We start from the raw sequence: 20,224 nt of genomic DNA, 5'->3' as shown, positions 1-20,224 counted from the left end.
ATATATTTGTTAATTACTCTACTCAAATTACTCTACTCAAAACTGCCAAATGGATCACTTCATGCTTTGACAAAAAAATAAAAATAAATCTACTCCTAGCCCTAACCCGTTTTATGAAAAAAGGACGTGTGTGTGTGTGTGTGTAGTTATTTTAAGAAATAGTCGGCGTATAAGCAGAGTACTACCCCATGAATAATACGAATCTGTGTAGCGGTGGGCGGTGTCGAACCTTGCTGTGAGATCCCCTACTCAATTGCTACTTTCTTTCTCTCTTTTCGGTTGGTCCTCAGAGGGTATAGAGCGCCGATGGAGGCCGTGGTTATAATATTTCCCCGGGTAACTCGATTCGCTGGTTGGGGAAAGGCAGAAGATCCTTCCTTATCGACAACGCACTGTAGTGAGACTGAAAACATCTCAAGTCGCTGGAAAAGTGGACTATTGTAATGAAGCAATCTTCGTAGTAAGTTTTTCATTTAAGGGGAGAGAAGACAGCTGTTATTGGACAGCAGCATTATTTTATGTTTTCGGAATACGACCTGGACTACAAACTGTTTTTTCTATCATCTGATGTTTTTTCAACGGCTATGACCCCGACTCGGGAATTATAAATCGGCTTCATTAAATGTTAAATAGTTTTCTATCACCTCCTAATCTAATGAAATTCGTGATTCGAAATTCGTGCTGTCTCGACTTTATTCTGTCTCTTTGAGCAAGTTATGTAATTTAAACATAGTAAAAAATGGACTGATAATATGTAATATTATAATTTAATTTGAAAACGGTACATAGACACTGTAATGCCGTTATCACTTAGTTACTCATGCTTATCGAGGGGTTTTCTTTGACACTACAAAAATGAAAGGGACACTGTGTCTTGCTGTGTTGTTGGTAATGCTCGTATGGAGCACAGATGCCTATGAGAATAGAGTCCACAGAGGGACAATTTTTCGAAGAACATCCCTTAAAGGGATGAACACACTGACTGTAGCAGGGGAAGATACTGACAGTATTGCTTCTTCCACTGGTGGTGGAAGTGCATCTAATTTGGAAAGCTATCTTGAGACTATGCAAGGAGACCAGAAAGCTGATACTTCAAGAGGAGGAGGAGTGCTACACAGAAGACTGGTTCCAAGCAGAAAAGTGCACCAACCAAAGAACCCCACAAGCCAGGTTGGCAGTGGCACCTCTCAGGTCAACAGTAAACCAGTGACAAAGGGGGCACAACCCCCTCCAATCCGTGTGCCCTCCAGTGCTGGCTCCCTAAATGTTCTAGCTAGCTTTGCAGGGAAGAACCGTGTCCTTGTCATATCTGCCCCGCACGACTCTGACGGCTACTATCGCCTCATGGTGAGCCTGCTTAAACCGGATGTGTATTGCGAGATGGCTGAGAGGCACATGCAGCAGATCATCATGTTCCATCAAGAGGGGGAGATGGCGGGTAAGGTGCGACGGGTCACCAGCAGGGGGCAGATCATGGAAGAGACCCTGGATTCTGCCCTCATCCCCAGGCTGATGAACTTCCTCAAGATGGAGGAGGGCAAGTTTGGTATGGTCCTCCTGAGGAAGACACTTCAAGTGGAGGAGAGATACCCATACCCAGTCAGGTTGGAGGCTATGTACGAGGCAATGGATCAAACCCCTATGCGTAAGCTAGAAAAGGCCAGGCAAAAGGGCTTTGTGCAGAGGTGCAAGGCGGCTGGCGTCGAGGGCCAGGTGGTTGAGTCTCAGGGGGCAGTGGCCACGGGCTCGAATACACAAATTAATGCAACTGTGGAGAGGGTGTCAGTGAGGAAGGAGATAGAGAGACAAGCTCAAGTATACACACAGACTACCACCGCTATAACTTCCACCAGCACCAGAAAACCAACAACAGCAAGGCCAACAACACCCACAACCACAATCACCACATCCGCAACCACAATAACGTGGTCAACTGCAACCACAACTAACCCTACCACAACCATTACCTCAGCCCCCCTTAACCCTCAGAAGCTATTTGATCCTCAAACGGCAACGCACAGGACCCCAGCTCCCGCCACCACTGATGTCTCCTACTATGCTCTCTCAATGAACATTGGCAGAGGGCAACCAACTCCCAAACCAACCACCAATCTCATTAGTGCAGCTCATTCCACTATAGAATCCATTGGTGGATACGGAGAACAATATATAGATTCAACAGATAGTCCAAAATCTGGCACCCCTCCAACTGAACTCACTTACGACAATCCAAATAAAGGTGGGGATGAGCTCGCTAGTGAACGTAAGAACGGGGCAGAGAGGAACATAGACACTGATGCTAAGGTGGAAATAACTTCCCCCAACAAGGGGAAGGTGAGGCAGGACAATGCAGAGAGGAACAAAAAGGTGGACAAATCTGTCAAAAGGAATAAAGCAGCCAAGAGGAAGTCAAATGCTGGTGATGGCATCTATCGTGGGGGGAAAAGTGGAAGGAAAGGCGCCATGCCGCCCAGTCACCAAGAAAAAGATGGTGACGAGAGTTCCTCTGTGAAACAGCCTGATTTCATGGGACCTTTATCCTCCTTTTTCGGTTCTTTTGAAAGAAGACGACGGCTGCTTGTGAGTATTCTCCCATTACATGAAACCAGGCTATTTCTTAAATCTAATGAGAGGCCTTATGGATTTCAGATATGCATGTCCTTAAGATCAAGTTTAGGGAAACTCATGGGCACATTAATGTGTACACTATAAAACATTATCAGTTACTTTACCAGACCAGGAAAACTATTGTCTTATTTATAGTTAATAACTAGGCTATAAGCCTACAGTATAACCAGGAACCGGCGTTTTTTCTGGTCAGATCGAAACGTATTCCTATACTATACGAAACCTATTCCTATACTTCTATTCTTCCATCTCAGGTGATTACTGCTCCCAGTGAGGAGAATCGCATGTTTACTCAACAGCGGGATGAGTATCTGGAGCAAGTCTGTGAGATGGCCGTCCGAAAGATCTCTATTGTTACCATCCTTGGTACTTTGACCAATGGCTCCATGAAAATTAATCATTATCAGCTAGGTAAGAGATTTAAAACTTTTGATATTTTCCAAGTGTATTATATTCTGGTGAAAAATGTAATACAAGTCTGTGGTTACAGAGCATGACCAGTCTTTAAAAGACATACAGGAAGAGGTCATCACAAACCAGCTACTCATCAAAGCGCTGAGGAATGATTTACGATTGACGTTTAATGACTACTATATGGTGCTGACTGACTTTGACATGAAAGTTAAGGTTGGTGCAGACTTTTGATTCATGTTCAGTTGTTTCCCCATAGCTGTGAGATACAATGTTAAATATGAGTATGTTATGAATGTGCCAATTATATTATTGTATATTGTGGATAAACCTATTTTACTTTGAATAATGCACTGGTTTTCAAGTTTCTAGTCTAGAAAAATATAGTTGACCACTTAAGTATGCCGCCATATCAACACGTAACATGTGATTGTGTGCATAAAGGTAGACAGCTGATCTGTCATCTGACAGGCAGTTAGTACTTATTGTAGTGTGTCCTGCCTAAGTTTGCTCCCTCTATCTGTCTTGTTTGAGATCTTGTTTTTGTCTTCCATAGCAAGAATATGAGGTGCCCATTGCCATGAAGGCAGTCTTTGACTTCATCGACACATTTACCTCCCGCATCAGAGAAATGGAGCAGCAGAGGAAGCAAGGTGTAACGTGCAAGAAAGAAGACACAGCTAGATCATTAGAGAACTTTCTTTCAAGGTAGTGACATTTTGGTACTATATATTACATATGAAAGTGTTGCTTTTGTTACAGGAATACACCATTCACAGTACACAGTGCTTATAGTATGAGGTGCCTAAAACAGACACAGGGTTTAATCAAATGTAACCTAAAAGGCAGTATTTTCCTATAGTCAAATAAATTCGGAATGAGGTATGTGTGTGCAAACAGTGATTTGTAAACGACCAGCATCTCTATGGCAGAATTGTTTCAATTCCAGCCATTCATGGGTTTATCATAAGCTATAAGCAATTACTGTATGTATTTGTGATCCTTTTTTTCTAGAAGGATTTTTCATGATGAGTTTCTATTTCTGTATACTCAAATTGAGGTTCCGCTGGAGACGTAGGATATTTGTCATCTCTGCCCCAGATGATGAGGAATGGGCCTATCAGCAGCAGCTCTACACACTGACCAGTCAGGCCTGCAATCTGGGTGAGCCCACAGTGTTGTCTCAAGCATTAATGGTCCATTAGACGTATCATGATGATTTTACTGGGCCCCTTAAGTGTTTGTCCTGGCAATGTCACACCCACTTGCGGAGATGTTCAGAGTGTTTCCACACTATCGACAGCATTTTCTGTCTGAGTCCCCAACACTCAAGAGAAGACACATTTCCCAAATACCTCACTCCATGTGCAATAGGAATACTGCTGGGAGTGTTTGCTCTCAAATTCCACTCCTGAACCACACTGTCCTTCACTATCAGGTCTACGTGTACTGTGGACCACGTAGCATTAATTGGACCTTGGCTACTTCCTTCAGATTAAAGGCCCAATATGTAAAACTTTACACAATATGTAAAAATCCTATGGATTCAAACACTGGATTCAAACACACATATAGTGGATCAACATTAATGTTGCTTGGCACAAGTATTTGAGTCATTAAGTTCTTTAATAAGGAAATGTTGACTTGTTGCATGCAATGTCTTTGCACAGAATGAAAACTGTGACAAATCATGAGCAAACAGCATTTGCAATTCAAAGAAATGGAAGAGAATTTGTATGCATCGCTGAAACATGCCCACATTGTTTCTATCAGCAAAGAGAATCTACTTAGAAGGCTGGGATAGAGGTCTCTTGAGACTCGCCAGAATGTTTGGTATTTGGTTTTGAAAATTGGTTCAACTACTCATGTTGGTCTAGCCTTGATAAAAAACAGGCCGCAAAACAGGGCAGACATTCTGTTTTTATTAGATGCATCAGAGCTTTTCTATGGGGAGATGACATTGATAACATTGTAAACTTACATTTTACTGCAAACTCTATAAGTTTGATCTATAAGAACTGCCTTGGGTTAAGGGCTAATGCTCTATTTGGAACTGGGCCCAAGAAGTCAGGTTTAGAGTGGCCATGTGAAATTATGTGTTTGCACTTGGCTCATCCCTCAGGCCTACGTCACTTGTCTGTGCTGAAGCTCATAGGGAAGGACATGAACGATATGGGCGGAATCCTGGAGCTCTACCCAATCAACGGTAAGAGTGAGCTGTAATCGAATCAAATTTGTCAAAGCAATGTTTACACAGTATCCTTGTTGACAAACAAACAGCTGGAATGCGATTTCCATCATAAAGATGATCTATTATATTCTATTCTATTCTATTCTATTCTACTCTACTCTACTCTACTCTGCCCTGCCCTGCCCTGCCCTGCCTCTACCACAGGGAGTGCAACAGTGGACCGCGAGGACCTCTCTGCCTCTCTGGTGAAGGATGTTAGGAACTACTTCCAAATCAGTCCAGAGTACTTCTCCATGCTTCTAGTGGGGAAAGATGGCAATGTCAAGTCCTGGTACCCATCACCAATGTGGTCCATGACCATCATATATGACCTTCTGGATTCCATGCAGCTTCGCAGGCAGGAGATGGCTATCCAGCAGTCCCTTGGCATGCGCTGTCCCGAAGATGAATATGATCACCATGGCTACAGAGACCCAGACGGTTACCAACGGGGATATGGTTACTAAGGGAATAAGGTGTTTCCTTCTTCTAGGTTGTCTTACATTTATATTTGGGTCTGGGTTGATCTCCCATGAACAATGTTTAGCTGTTGTATAAATATTACATATTTCCTTTTAAAAATATTTATCTTTTAGAAATTGATGTTCTGTTATAGATTATGATGAAAAATATGTACTCTATTTGATTTTATTAGATTTAATTAGATTTTTGTCTATTGAATGCTTGTTTTGAAAGGTTTGAAATTCAAATGTTCATCATGCCTTATGTGTCATATTCTTTGCATGTTCTGCTATCATGATTAAATAAATGTTCAATTTCAGATTGAAGCTATGTTTACAGCATCAAAAGTCACAAATGATGTCTGATCATTTCATATCAGGTGTCTTGTGAACAATAGTTTTTTTATTAAAAATCGACCAAAATAGTGAAAATACCACCGCTCATCCGTGATCAGACTATAGCTGAGGTGCTGGAACTGAAGAGTATTAATGGAGTGGAGTATTGAAAATCGACTAAATACATCAGAATACATATACATTTTTACCCCCCCCTGCCCACCCTTCCTGCCCTCCCCTCCTACCCGCTTCCCGCCCTCGCCTCCCACCCCTGGCAGTCTAACACCCTCCCCCCCTCCATCTAGGTTTAGAATCACACTATTAATACAAATGTAGAATAGATAGAATAGACTTTATTGTCGTTGTACAGTTGCCTATACAATGCAATTGTAGTGGTTCTTCTGAAGGTGCAAAAACAGAAAACATATTCACATATTCACAAACATATACACATATAACATATCACAAATATTACACACTAGACAATTAAAAAGCGAAAATGCTATAAAACAAGCTAAGAGACAATGAGGTCCGTGGTGTCAAGTGCAAATAAAGACAACAATCTGTCTACTTACACTACTTATGTATGGTCTACTTATAGGTCTGTTATTACAGAGGCAGCCCCCTTCCACATTTCCAACGTAGTGGCATTGGCTTTGTTTACCCGGGCCATGGACAGCTCTAGCATGACCACATTTTGAATGTATTCCAACCATTTTCTAGTGTACAATTTGTGTGGTGGCAGCCAACGCTGTGCTATAAGTTTTCTGGCTGCAGTTAGGCCAGTGAGCCATAACTTGCGTAGTTTCTTACTCAGTTCCACGCGTGAATCATCATTCAGTAAAAGAGTAATTGTTTCCAGGGGTACATGCTTGCCAATCAATCATATCAAAGTAAATGCCATTTTCCTCAAAAAGTCATAGACCTCTGTGCAGTTCCATATCATGTGTTTAAATGTTCCAGATATATTGAGGGAGCACAAGTCACAGTTAGGGCTAGGTGCATGTTTCATATATATATTACAAATTGTGTTGGTGAAAATTACATGACATTTTCTTTTAATTTTAGGGATGTGTAACAAGTTGTTTAGCCCCTTTCACACATACAAGCCTTCCCAGTAGATTCCATGGAATTTCCAGTGTCTGCATATGTCTGAACGCGACTGACCAGGGAAATCCACTCTGGCAATTACCCTGGTCATGACCATGTATAATTCCATGGAAAGTACCGTGTCGCAGTAAGTGTGAGTAGATGCCTGAAGATTGCCTGGTCAGTCTCCTTTCACAGCTGTCCTGCATCGCGCAGTCAGAAGGGCCCATAATAACTGCCCCAGACTCCGAATATCGCTACTACTAAATATAATTCCACAACTGGACACTACTTAATTTCCAATCATAGTGGAGGTATGATATATGGCAGATATATATATATATATCAGGGTATACAGTATACAGGAATCTTGAGGTTAATTTCAATACCTTTCTAAGACTTTTTAAAGTCCTAACCCAATATTTTTCCAGACCTCACCGCCACTTCGAGCTGTAACCGTTTACATCAGTGACACCTTTAACTTAACAGTTTTAGTTTGCAATAGACTAGACCACTATCATACAACAGAATTTCGGGTTCATCTTTGTTTTTTAATAAAACTAATTTTACGAACTTTTATTAAAAGTTTTTAGGACTCAAACTCTTTGGACAGAGTCTATTTCAGAAAAATATCTACAAAATTCAAGACCTCATAAAATCGTGATAAGACTTTTTAACCAATAGTCTTCATTGTTTCTGTCTCATCAAATTTTGCACAGTATTGAGATGTTGAGATGTTGAAGAACTGATCCAATGTGTTGTTTGGCAGAGATATATAGAGTTTCAGGGTGTAACTGGCCTTCTTATTTGAAATTCTCAAAAACGGAAATGAAATATTCAATTTCTACTGTGTATTTAGTCACATTACAGTAATTTGGTCATATCTATGTGAATTTTTTACCAAATTTAGCAAATTTGACCATGTAGTTTTGGAGATATGAAGCAGTTAATCAGACCGGTCTAATTAGACCGGGAACACCAAGGATGGGGGGGCAAACATGAACACAACCGGAGGGTTAAGGGTCTTGATTTTCCCAAAATTGATTGATCAACTTTTAATACTTTTCAAGACACCGCGGATACCCTGCTCTGGGTCAGAAAGCCTCTAGGTCAGAAAGCCTCTAGGTCAGAAAGCCTTTGGGTCAGAAAGCCTCTGGGTCAGAAAGCCTTTGGGTCAGAAAGCCTCTAGGTCAGAAAGCCTCTAGGTCAGAAAGCCTTTGGGTCAGAAAGCCTCTAGGTCAGAAAGCCATGGGTCAGAAAGCCTCTAGGTCAGAAAGCCTCTAGGTCAAAAAGCCTCTAGGTCAGAAAGCCTCTAGGTCAGAAAGCCTTTGGGTCAAAAAGCCTTTGGGTCAGAAAGCCTCTAGGTAAGAAAGCCTCTTGGTCAGAAAGCCTCTAGGTCAGAAATGACTCAAATGTAAAAAAAATAATTTAAAAAAACAACAACAAAAAACATACAGTATTTTCCGGAGTATAAATCGCATCATTAAATGTGGGTGCAGTCAATAGCTCCAATTACTCCAGGAAAACCTGCTCTCCTGTAAAATCCAGTTGTTACCTGCCTCCTTGACTCAAAATGAATGTACTGACCCTTTAAACTTGAAATTGCCTTTGACACTCTTAATACAATTCTGTAAATGTCAAATGCCTGTTGTTCTGTGTGCTATTGTGTAGTTGAATAAACTTGCCTTTCCAGATTAAATGTAGTACACTGAGTAAATGCAGCTGCACGTCCATGTGGAATAGAGAATGAGCTGCCATTGGAATCTTTGTCTTTTGACATTGTTTCAAGTCACTCTCTTCAACACTCTCTTTTAATCCACAACCCTCTTTATTTCAATCCCTCCCATCATCTTTATCTTCCTGCATTGTTGGTCTTCACGGTCTTTAATGTGGTCTTTTTAATGTGGGATCCTCCACCAGCTCCCTGAGCAGTCTCAAGCCTCTTTCTCCCGGCTGGTTGTTGCTCATGTCCAGCTCTTCGAGACAAATCAAACATCTCTTTTAAATGGATTGGAGCCTCTTTGGTGACGGAAGCCTTGTACGCCCTCTCCATCTCTCTCACTTCATGTTCAGTGTTGACTTCTCCACCGGAACCTTCTGTGAAGTAGAGCTCTGTGTAGATTCCATTCATGGTGCTGTTGTTCCCCTGGCCTGCAAATCCCTCTGAAATGTTTTCACATCTGATCTTCATGTTTGCTTTTAACCTTCTTTCTTTTACTGAGTCTGGTCTGAGGCACAGTGCAAGTGTCAGGTAACGTGGAGATCTGTAGCAGAGTTGTAAGACAACAATGTTAATGTTGACTGTTCTGGTGTCAATAAGACAACAATAACTGATATAATCTGTTTGTTATTTTATATTTTCGCTACCTTTCTTTGCTTTATAAAGTGTGTTGACACTGTGTTGACACTGTTGTGAAATAGTCTTTATAAAGATCCATTTGATTTTATTGACGCACTTGATATAAAATGATGCTGAGATGCAAATGCTCTAATAATGACTGCCCGTTTCAATACACTGTAGCGTGAAAAGGATTAAGAGAACGAAGGTTTGTTTCAAATCACACCCTCCATATCTCATATTGTGGTTTTATAACAATGCAGATTTATAACTTGTACCTCTGTGTACGGTTGCCTGAGCCCTTTGGGCAGTGCCATCACACTGGTCTGACTGCTCCTGCTCCTCTTCATGGCTCTGTGCTGGCGTTCACTAACAAACAACATTGTTCAAATTCATTTTGTCATTCATTTTCATTCATCCTAACACCCTACATTAGCGTTATAAAAAACACTGTGACTGCCAATCATCTGGGTTGATCGTCAACATGGGACATCCTGTCTACAAACTAAATGAATGTGTCCAAGTAGTAAAGCGTACCTTTAAGTACGGTGCAGCCTTTGACCTCATCTCCAAACTAAAGTAGCAAATCTGAAGTGGAACCAGACCCACCTTTTGTCATCTAGGTTGAACCTGTGTGGTTCAATCATTGAGCTGTCACTCTTCATTGACAGACATGTCGGACTCATCCTGGATCCCTCAGTGTCCTTCTCATCCTGGAGCCTGTTGAAGAACCTATGACGTGGTTACACATGGACACATCACACATCACACACAACCCTCTGCTGCCACCTGTTGTTCAATAGAACTACATTCTGTGTTTTTCTTTTTGTCTTTGTCATGTTTTTAATTGTATGGGATTGGGTGTGGAACTGCATTTCACTGACATCCCATCTCCAATATTATGCTTAGATTTGTTTAGCCAAGTTGTTTAGTTCTTTGCATAATTTTCATAAAAGTGAAAAGGAAATGAGATGAGATGTCAGTGATTGAAATGCAGTTCTTTAAATAAATAAAAAACGAATAACCAATCAAAAACTTTACCTCGCCATGTGACCATAATAATGTAGTTGCTCGAATTATAACATGTACAGGGCTGCCAAGTTTCACCAAAAGTTTGGAGTGAGATTTTTTGGCGGTGGAGCGACCCAAAACTGCACGTTTTGGCAGCGGCGGCCCCTCTCTCCCACCCAATTATTTGTGCTAGTTTCCTGCAATTTTACATGTTGTTCATAATAAACCAGCACAAGAAATGAAAATAATTAACATTTTATAAAACAAGAAAAAAATTCAGACAATATATCATATTTATGAAATCTTAATAAACAAATACAGTAGCCTACAGACTCTAAAAGAAAAATTGGCCTCATCAACAGGACTCAGCCCCTTGGTCAGCAGCAGAAAGACCCGTGGTCATCATCTTATACAGTGCATTGCTCATAGATGGCTATCATGTTATGGCGCTTTTCCATCAGCAGCCCAGCCCGGTTCGGCTCAGGTCGGTTCAGCCCGCCTCGGCCCGCTTTTGATCAGTTCTGGTTTTCCACTATACACAACCGACCCGGACTAGTAGGAGGAGTAGGCGATAGTAGGCAGAGTTACGCGTCATAACAGCGCGCCATGGTGGTGACGTATATTTTCACGAGACACAACACAGCAACAATAGCAGAATGGAGGAACTTGCAGCTATCCTATGCCTTTCCCTCGGCATGTGGTATATTATTAACCGTGTTTTTTTGGAGAGAAAAGAGAGAAGACAGAAGAGCGAAGACAGAAGGAAGGATACTCGAAAGAGGAATGCTGAAAAGAGAAAGAAACTTATGTGGGCTATCGTAAGGAGATGGCTACTACTTTACCTCACTGTAGCATCATTGTTATGTTCAGGAGATGGCTACTGCCTGATTGTCTGCATGTTTGAATCATTTCCATTGGATTTTGTTCTGCACATATGTTGTTCTACACATAATAAAGTCATGTTTTTGAACCCTTAAAACCACTGCCTTCACTTGTCTGCTTTATGAACTGTAGCATCATTGTATCTCAGCATCGGCATTCAACGACATCATTATACAGACAGGCTGATAGATACGAGTGCAGCGCTGTCTTGCTGGTAGTCAAATATATTTATTTATACAGCATATGGATGTTACGTGCCTGTTAGCCTACTTGCCGCTTTCAGTTCTAGTAGATTTGTAGTTTAGATCTCGCAACCAGGGATTGGGAAGCGATGTATTTCTACGAAAAGGCTGACTGACGCGGGGCTCCAATCTCCGCGTTTATAGAGTGCTCCGGTGTCTTGCTGGTAGTCAAATATATGTATGTATATATACAGCATATGGATGTTACGTGCCTGTTACCTGCCGATTTCAGTTCTAGTAGTTTAGATCTCGCAACCAGGGAAACGCCGACAAGACGCGAATCTACCGGCATTTGACTCATGAGTGAACGGCGAAAATGGCTGGACGGCACAGCTTGGGATTCCATTGAAGTTGAAGTTGACATCCAGCAAGCGGTGCTGCGAGCAGCAGCGGGTGAACTCCCGGTTCATCGAGTTTACGGTTAAAAGCATAACTTCTCGGGGTGTCAGCGCGGTGGTTAAGGGCTCAAAATGACCGTAGACCGATGGTGAAGTTAGCAAAGGAGTATTGTGTTTGTACCACCTCCACAGCCGGTGTTATTCACGGGCAAAGACGGTGCATAATAGCGATTTTTGTGTTGTGCTTGTTGTAAATAAAAGTTCTATGATTCATTGAAATGACATTAAACTAAGATAATACGATGGTCAGCATAATTTTTCGAATCTTTATTAATAAGCTATTACAGAAACTGTAGTGACATTTTCCAAGAGCGAATGTGGTATTTCAAGATGGCGGTTAGTGAAGAAATCTATGAACATGGGATGACGATTTCCATTGACCAATCAACGGTGTGCAGCGTCACACGTCACACGCAGCCTGGCAAAAAGATCCGGATCTAAAAATTTAGACCCTGGTATCGAAGGGGAGCTAAAGAAGCGACCCGAGCCGACCTGCCGCGACCCGGGCCGACATATGGAAAAGGGCCAAAGAAGCGGGCCGGCCCGGGCTGGCCCGGCCTGGCCCTGTAATGGAAAAGCGCCATTATACAGTACATACCAGGGTTTTTCCTGGGTCAGAATGAGGGCTTGGTGGGTGATTTTGTGTGCGCACAGCGCGCCCACATTTTCTTTGAGGGACCCCCAATTGTTGTATTTGTATTGTAAATTGTAATTATTTATAATAATTATTATTATTAATGTACCTGGTTATGTTACAGTAAAGAAACAAAAAACTGTTACCAAAACTGAGTATTTACTAGCTAAGATTGGCAAAAGATTGGCGTGGTGCAACCGAAATGAGTAAACAACTAGTTTGAAACTAGCTAGTAACAACTAGGGGTTTAGTAACTACTAAATGCCTGCATTTAGTAATGACTTACGCCATATTGGTGCAACCCAGTCCAGTAGGCTACCAGATACGATGTTGTAATGTATGCACATATTTTGCTACCACGGTTGCCAGACGGTATTGACAATGTCCAGCCCAACCGGTCTAAAAGCTGCCGAATCCACCCGTCCAGTGTGACCAAAAGTAGCCCAATCTGGCAACACTGCTTGCTACGTTCTTGCAGCTCGCGTGAACACAGGTTAAGTTAACGCGCGTGCAGAAAGATGCCACGAAACTCATGTCCGGTAGCTTTCTTTCAAGGAATTTCAAAAATAAAAGTCCCATAAAACAATTGTTATTTCTCGCCGTGAGAAATAGAGATGCGGCGTGAGAGCGTGAGAACTGGTTGAAATGCGTGAGTCTCACGGCGATTGCGTGAGACTTGGCAGCTCTGCATGTAGTAGAAAAACACTTACCGTTGAGAAGGATCCACACCTTGCAGGTCTGTGTCTGACTCCATTGTTATAGTTCAGATGCGTCTCAACTGCATGACTGGTAAAAACGGTAAAAACAAAACAAAAAGAAACAAAAAGAAGAAGAAGGAAAAAAACACGCTATAAGACTTTCATTTCTAAGCAGGCTGACAATACTGATCATTAAACAGGATTTATATATTTTTAATGTATTAAACCAAGTTTCAATATCATGAAAATTTGCATTTTGCCCCTACCCATAGCATATCGTGTGAAGTTTAACGACTACTATACCTTTATCCTTCCCAACATGACTGGCCCGTCCTACAGGCCATACAGGCGGTCGCCTGGGGCCCCGACGGTTTTTTCGTGTTCTGTTCGCTAGCTGCGTTCGTAAATTCGCCCTGGAAATCTGATCAGCACTCATGGAATGCCTCTTGTCCAATCAAATTACCTGGTCCCTTTATGACGTTGAACCCAGTGTGTTTATACATACCCATATACTTACCCAGCAAGTCCTCGACCAAGCCACTGCTTTAAAAAATAAAATAATAAATTGTACATGACCTCCTTCATGAGTAAACATGAATTTGATGCATTTGATTTGAGTATTTTGCATGAAATCCCATAAATACAACACATTTTTCTGGGATTTTGGCATTTTGGGCATGAAGGGGTTAATATCTGAAAATGCTCAAGGGATATCACAGGGCACCCTCCTGTGTTTTGAAGAGGTACCCCCAAGCAACAAGAAACAGCAGAGAAAAAAACTTTACCCCACAAGATCAAGGTTCATCAAAAAAGCAGGCTTTGGCTCCCAGACTATTTTCCAGTTGGCCAAATGTATTTTTGACTCCTCTGGAGGTAGACTGGAGGTCTTCATTAAGGCCTCTGGATTGGTTGGGTTGGTTGGTTGGGGCCGTTCTTTGATGAGGGGCGGGGTTACTGTGATGGCAGAGAACACTTATATTAGTGTGTACAGCAATTTGGAATAGCTAGTATCCAACACTTTAGGGTTAGAGATCACTTTGGATCCCCGACATCTATAAGCTGTTTGCACGACTATGTGAGTATGTATGCTATCGTCTCTGTACCTCTCTTTCATAGAAGAGACTATGTAAGTATGTATGCTATCGTCTCTGTACCTCTCTTTCATAGAAGAGACTATGTGAGTATGTATGCTATCGTCTCTGTACCTCTCTTTCATAGAAGAGACTATGTGAGTATGTATGCTATCGTCTCTGTACCTCTCTTTCATAGAAGAGACTATGTGAGTATGTATGCTATCGTCTCTGTACCTCTCTTTCATAGAAGAGACTATGTGAGTATGTATGCTATCGTCTCTGTACCTCTCTTTCATAGAAGAGACTATGTGAGTATGTATGCTATCGTCTCTGTACCTCTCTTTCATAGAAGAGTACATAGCCAGTCTGCTCTCTCTTCTGACAGACAGACGCGCCGGTTGTCTCCACGACCTTCATGTCGCTATAGGAGAGCCAGCGGTCCGTCAGGTCCCCAGGGTCACCGTCAGTGTAGACCACATCACTGACGTAGTGTCCTATAGAATCCCCAGAACACACAGTCAGGATGAGACACACACACATTCATGTACTCAGAGCTCACACAGAGGTGGTCATGACAACAATACGTGTCCACACGTGTCACAAACTGCAGAATGGAAACACACCAGAGACACTCGTCATGTTGGGAGGCAGACGTCAGTGTTGTGACTGCTAGCAGAAGGGAGTCAGCGTGGTCGCTAATTAAAGGTAAATACTAATAAATTACTAAAGACAGCTTACCTGCAAGCTTTCAAAAACCTAGAGCCAAATGGGTTTGCTAGCAATCGTAACTGTGAAGTCTGTCTCCAAAAATGAGGAGAATCTCCAGTTATGTTTAGACTTTCATAGCCTATTGTATTAATATCCTACTCTATACTGACTGTAACACACAAGCATGTGACATGCTTCCTTGTGTACAGTGTGTGTGTGTGTGTGTGTGTGTGTGTGTGTGTTCATCTCACCTGAGGTCGCAGAAGTGCCTAAGTGGCTCAACATTGAGACCATTGAGTACCTAGACTCAGGCTGGGGACAAGATCAATCCAAGCAGTTACACACACACAAACACAGAAACGCAAACACAATTCACAAAAAAAAGTTGACAAACATAGCTTGCTGACTGTCTCTCATCCATCCATCCATTTTTAAATAAAGCAACATTTGCTTTCTCTCTTTTGCACTCCTTCTCACCATCTGGCTGCTGCCCTCTCTCCCTGCCTCTTTCTCCACTGTGCTCAGAGTGACTGAATCAAGAAAGGACAGGACACACACACATATATGGACCCTGTTCTATATCAAGTCTCCAGCTCCGACTGTATACTCTATAACCTGGTTTCACAGTTCTGTCCATATCTATTGTCTCTTGGTTCATTCTATCCTAAACTATAATAATAATAATAATAATAACTTTATTTGTAAAGCAGCAATTTAAAACAATTTAAAACAACTATTTCAATTTAAAACACACAATTTCGAAGCACAAATACAATAGGTAAAAACAACAATTTTAAACAATTTAAAAACAACAATTAAAAAAAAAAAAAAAAAAATCGCAGCACAAATATAATAGGTAAAAACAACCAATCTTTAACAATTTAAAAACAACTATTTCAATTTAAAAACACACATACTGTAATTACAACAGCACAAATACATGTGGGGGGGAGGCCTGCAGTGTCTCCATGGGGGCCGGAGGTCACTATCAGCTCCCTGGAGAGACAGACACGGTCCTCCACCCTGGCCATGGTGAACTGTGGAGTCATCCTGAACCTTTTCAGGTGGAGGACAAGCGTCCTGCAAACAGCATCAGGGATTATTAACCACTCTATAGTTAGAGCATTTTTTTGGATTTTTTTTTTTATCTTAATACATTTGGCAATTTGGCTGCCACTTTTATCCAAAGCGACTGACAGTACAGTGAGTGAATACGATTGTAGTACACATGATGTGTTCCCTGTGGGAAGCACCAGGCTCCACCAGAGCCACACAGGAGGTGAGTCTCATGTAACTGTAAGTGCAGTGCAGACTTATCCAAAGGCCCACAGGCAGCATAGGGGTCACTCACCGAGGCGTGGTCAAGAATGACCACTTCAGGCCAGCCTCGTTACCCCCGCAGTCCTCACACCTGCACTCCAAGTCTGTCTCCTACAGGAGAAGGGAGGTGGAGAATAACACACTTGCCACACACTTGCCCATGTATGACGTTAGAAAATATGAAGACTTGATTATTCAGCTATGGCACTGACCATCTGGTAGAGCTTCAAGCTGTCCTGCACTGAGCCTCCAGGTACCAGATCCAAGGAGAGCTGGGAGAAGTATTCCTGTTTAGAGGACTTCTTACCACAGCTGTGAAAAATAGGAGAAACACACACACACACACACACACGCACGCACGCATGCATCATAAAGTCACAAATATACGATTTAGACAGTGTACAGCTGGAAATGCAGTTCTGTGTTTGTTGTGTATGAATATTGCTATTCCTGTGTGTGTGTGTGTGTGTGTGTGTGTGTGTGTGTGTGTGTGTGTGTGTGTGTGTGTGTGTGTGTGCTTGTGCGTATGTGTGTCACCTGCGGCAGGTTCTGGTGCTTTCCATCTGGAAGCTCAGGTGAGTTTCCACGGGGCAGGAATAGGTCTCGCCCCCAGCCAATGCCAGTGCCTGCAGTCCTGGGGCCAGAGCTGAGACCTGCGACACACACGAGCTGACGAACTCGTGGGCGTCCTAGAAACACAGAGAAACACAAACACATACTGTAGCATTAGCAAACAAGACAGAAAGTTCACCAACAATTGGACATTGTATTTCTCCTAATGTCGTTGAGACCAGATTTTTTGTTAATCTTGGTGAAATCTAAAGGTAGCCCTCTGTAGAGGATAGGTATATGGTAGCCCTCTGTAGAGGATAGGTATATGGTAGCCCTCTGTAGAGGATAGGTGGTAGCCCTCTGTAGAGGATAGGTATATGGTGCTCTCTCACCTGCTGACCACTCCCCAGGAACTCAGGTGCGTCGTTGGACACTGAACCCTTCAGTGCCTTGAGCAGGGTCATCTTGCGGCTCTTGTTGTTAGTAAAACCTCTGGCCACTCGGAGGTCCACTAAGAACCTGCAAAACCACATTTTTAGGTAGTAGGAATTATTAATTATTAATTAGCATGTATTGTTTACTGACCAAATTGAGTTACAGCTATTGTTTATGTGGGTGTGGGTGTGTGTGTGTGTGTGTGTGTGTGTGTGTGTGTACCTGAGGATGTTGGGGGCGGGGTCCAGACGCCACACTCTGTGCTGTCTGCAGATGTCCTGAAAGAAGCTGGTCAGGCTGAACAGACACTGCAGGGTGGCGTTCATGTAGCAAGTCTGCGACAGGTTTGGTAACCTAGGAAACAACGTGTGAGGAGGGAGACAAAGCTCATGAGTTGAGAAAACACATATACTTTGTCTGACCACATACTTTCACTCTGGTGTGTATTATTTAGTTATTATTTTGTATTACATAGTTGATAATAATAATGATAATAATAATACATTAGACTTATATAGCGCTTTTCTAGACACTCAAAGACGCTTTACAAACTGAAAAGATCGAGTAGTAATAATAAAAGAAACCAAAAAGAAATAAAAGAAAGTATAGGTGCCTAATTAAGGTAGTGCTGGGGACACATGGGGAGGGGAGGGGAGGGGGAGAGGGTTAACTGGTGATGGCGAGCTTGAAGAGGTGGGTTTTGAGGGCCTGTTTAAATGTTGGGAGGGTGTTGGCCTGTCTGATGTGGTTGGGGAGGGCGTTCCAGAGGGACGGGGCTGCGGCTGAAAAGGCCCCATCACCCCAGGTCCAGAGCTTGGTCCTCGTGATCTTGAGGGTGATTTGGTCGTCAGACCTGAGGCAACAGGAGGGGGTGTGGAGGGGGACGAGGTCGGCAAGGTAAGAGGGGGCCAAATTGTTGATGGCTTTGTAAGGGGTGAGTAGGATTTTGAATTGGATCCTGTATTTGACCGGGAGCCAGTGTAGGTTTTGGAGGACAGGGGTGATGTGGTCATGGCGGCGAGTGGAGGTGAGCAGGCGGGCAGCAGAGTTCTGGACGTATTGGAATTTGTTTAGGATGTTATTAGGCAAACCGTAGAGGATGCTGTGTTCTCCACAGTGTCCGACACACTACTTACCCTAAGCCGACGAGCTGATGGTAGGTGAGACTCCGGGAAGGGACAAGGGGTCTGTGTCCCTCCTCTGTCTTGCCTCCTGGCACCTTGACGCTGGCCCAGTCCAGCTGAGGCACACTGGTCACCAGCTGGTGCCCAGGGCCCATTGTGGTCCTAAGTTAGGATGGGAGTTTAAAAAAGGATTCACTTAGTGGTGAATTAGGGGAAGAGGAGGACGTGTACTGACAGTTTAAGCATTGTACCTTTTAATCACTCCTGGCACCTTGACGCTGGCCCAGTCCAGCTGAGGCACACTGGTCACCAGCTGGTGCCCAGGGCCCATTGTGGTCCTAAGTTAGGATGGGAGTTTAAAAAAGGATTCACTTAGTGGTGAATTAGGGGAAGAGGAGGACGTGTACTGACAGTTTTAAGCATTGTACCTTTTAATCATCATGGTATGTTATATGTTTAAATAATAGTTCAAGTTAAAAATTAAGTTAAAAGATAACCCTAAGTCCTCAGAAGATGGGGCGTGAAAAAAATCAACAGAAACAAACAACAGTGAAACAAAACAGCTCCACACTCACGTGTCCAGGGAACAGGAGGCCCGGACGTCCCTGGAGAGAGAAGAACCTGGAGGGGAACCAAGAGGAGAGAGACTGGACCACAGATACACCCCATGTATACAACACATGATGACATTGCCTTGTTGTGTAGAGAATACTACTACACAGCCTGGCTGGCATTTAAGCAGTATGCAACAACACTAATAGTCTATATATACAAGGAGTGTGAGAGAATGCCAAAACAAAAGACAGGAAGAGAGAAAAGGAAGGGAGATGTGCATACCTCTCATGTGGTGGACCTTGGTGAGGGCCACAGCCTCAACCATCGGGGCAGGGGTGGCCTCTCCTACCAGAGCAACGGTAAGCACTTCCTGCTGCTCAGGGGTCCCCTCTTCCACCACAGCAGTGGTGAGCTTCTCAGGGGTGACCTCTTCCACCACAGCAGTGGTGAGCTTCTCAGGGGTGACCTCTTCCACCAGAGCTGTGGTGAGCTTCTCAGGGGTGACCTCTTCCACCACAGCAGTGGTGAGCTTCTCAGGGGTGACCTCTTCCACCAGAGCTGTGGTGAGCTTCTCAGGGGTGACCTCTTCCACCACAGCAGTGGTGAGCTTCTCAGGGGTGACCTCTTCCACCACAGCAGTGGTGAGCTTCTCAGGGGTGACCTCTTCCACCACAGCAGTGGTGAGCTGCTCAGGGGTCCCCTCTTTCACTGTGGTGAGTGTGCTAGGGGGAAATAGTGAGATCATTTAATTCCAGCAAACAAGTGTGTGACAGTGGAGAGTGTACTGCAGTACTGCAACGTTATACATTATCACACAAGCTTCAAATAGTTCCATATAGCTTCCTGGTTAAACTTCATGATTTACACAATATTGGACTAACAACTGGTTGCTCCATTGTCCTCCTGGAGGGTTGGATAGTGGTAAAAACAGACTACAGAGAAAATGGCCAACCACACTACAGACAAAATGGCCGTCCAGACTACAGACAAAATGGCCGACCAGACTACAGACAAAATGGCCGACCAGACTACTGACAAAATGGCCCCCATCCTTCCAGCATCTCCCCTCCTCAGTCCTCCTGGAGGGTTGGATAGTGGT

The 20,224-nt window shown here is 43.1% G+C and overlaps 1 protein-coding gene across 1 annotated transcript; it reads left to right on the top strand.

Moving 5' to 3' along the window:
• Positions 1–1,065: 1,065 nt before the first annotated feature.
• Positions 1,066–5,736, top strand: LOC308154133 (coiled-coil domain-containing protein 80-like; the record flags this gene model as incomplete). Its single annotated transcript, XM_080527310.1, has 8 exons — positions 1,066–1,928; positions 2,259–2,580; positions 2,883–3,039; positions 3,119–3,255; positions 3,596–3,747; positions 4,100–4,203; positions 5,162–5,245; positions 5,435–5,736. The coding sequence occupies 8 exons, from the start codon at positions 1,066–1,068 to the stop codon at positions 5,734–5,736; spliced, it is 2,121 nt and encodes a 706-aa protein (XP_080383436.1).
• Positions 5,737–20,224: the final 14,488 nt, after the last annotated feature.

The sequence above is a fragment of the Nansenia antarctica genome (genome assembly GCF_963989245.1).
Source record: "Nansenia antarctica genome assembly, chromosome: 3".
Lineage (NCBI taxonomy): Eukaryota > Metazoa > Chordata > Actinopteri > Argentiniformes > Microstomatidae > Nansenia > Nansenia antarctica.
The sequence above is the reverse complement of the archived record's forward strand: the minus strand, read 5'-3'. Positions and strand labels throughout refer to the sequence as shown.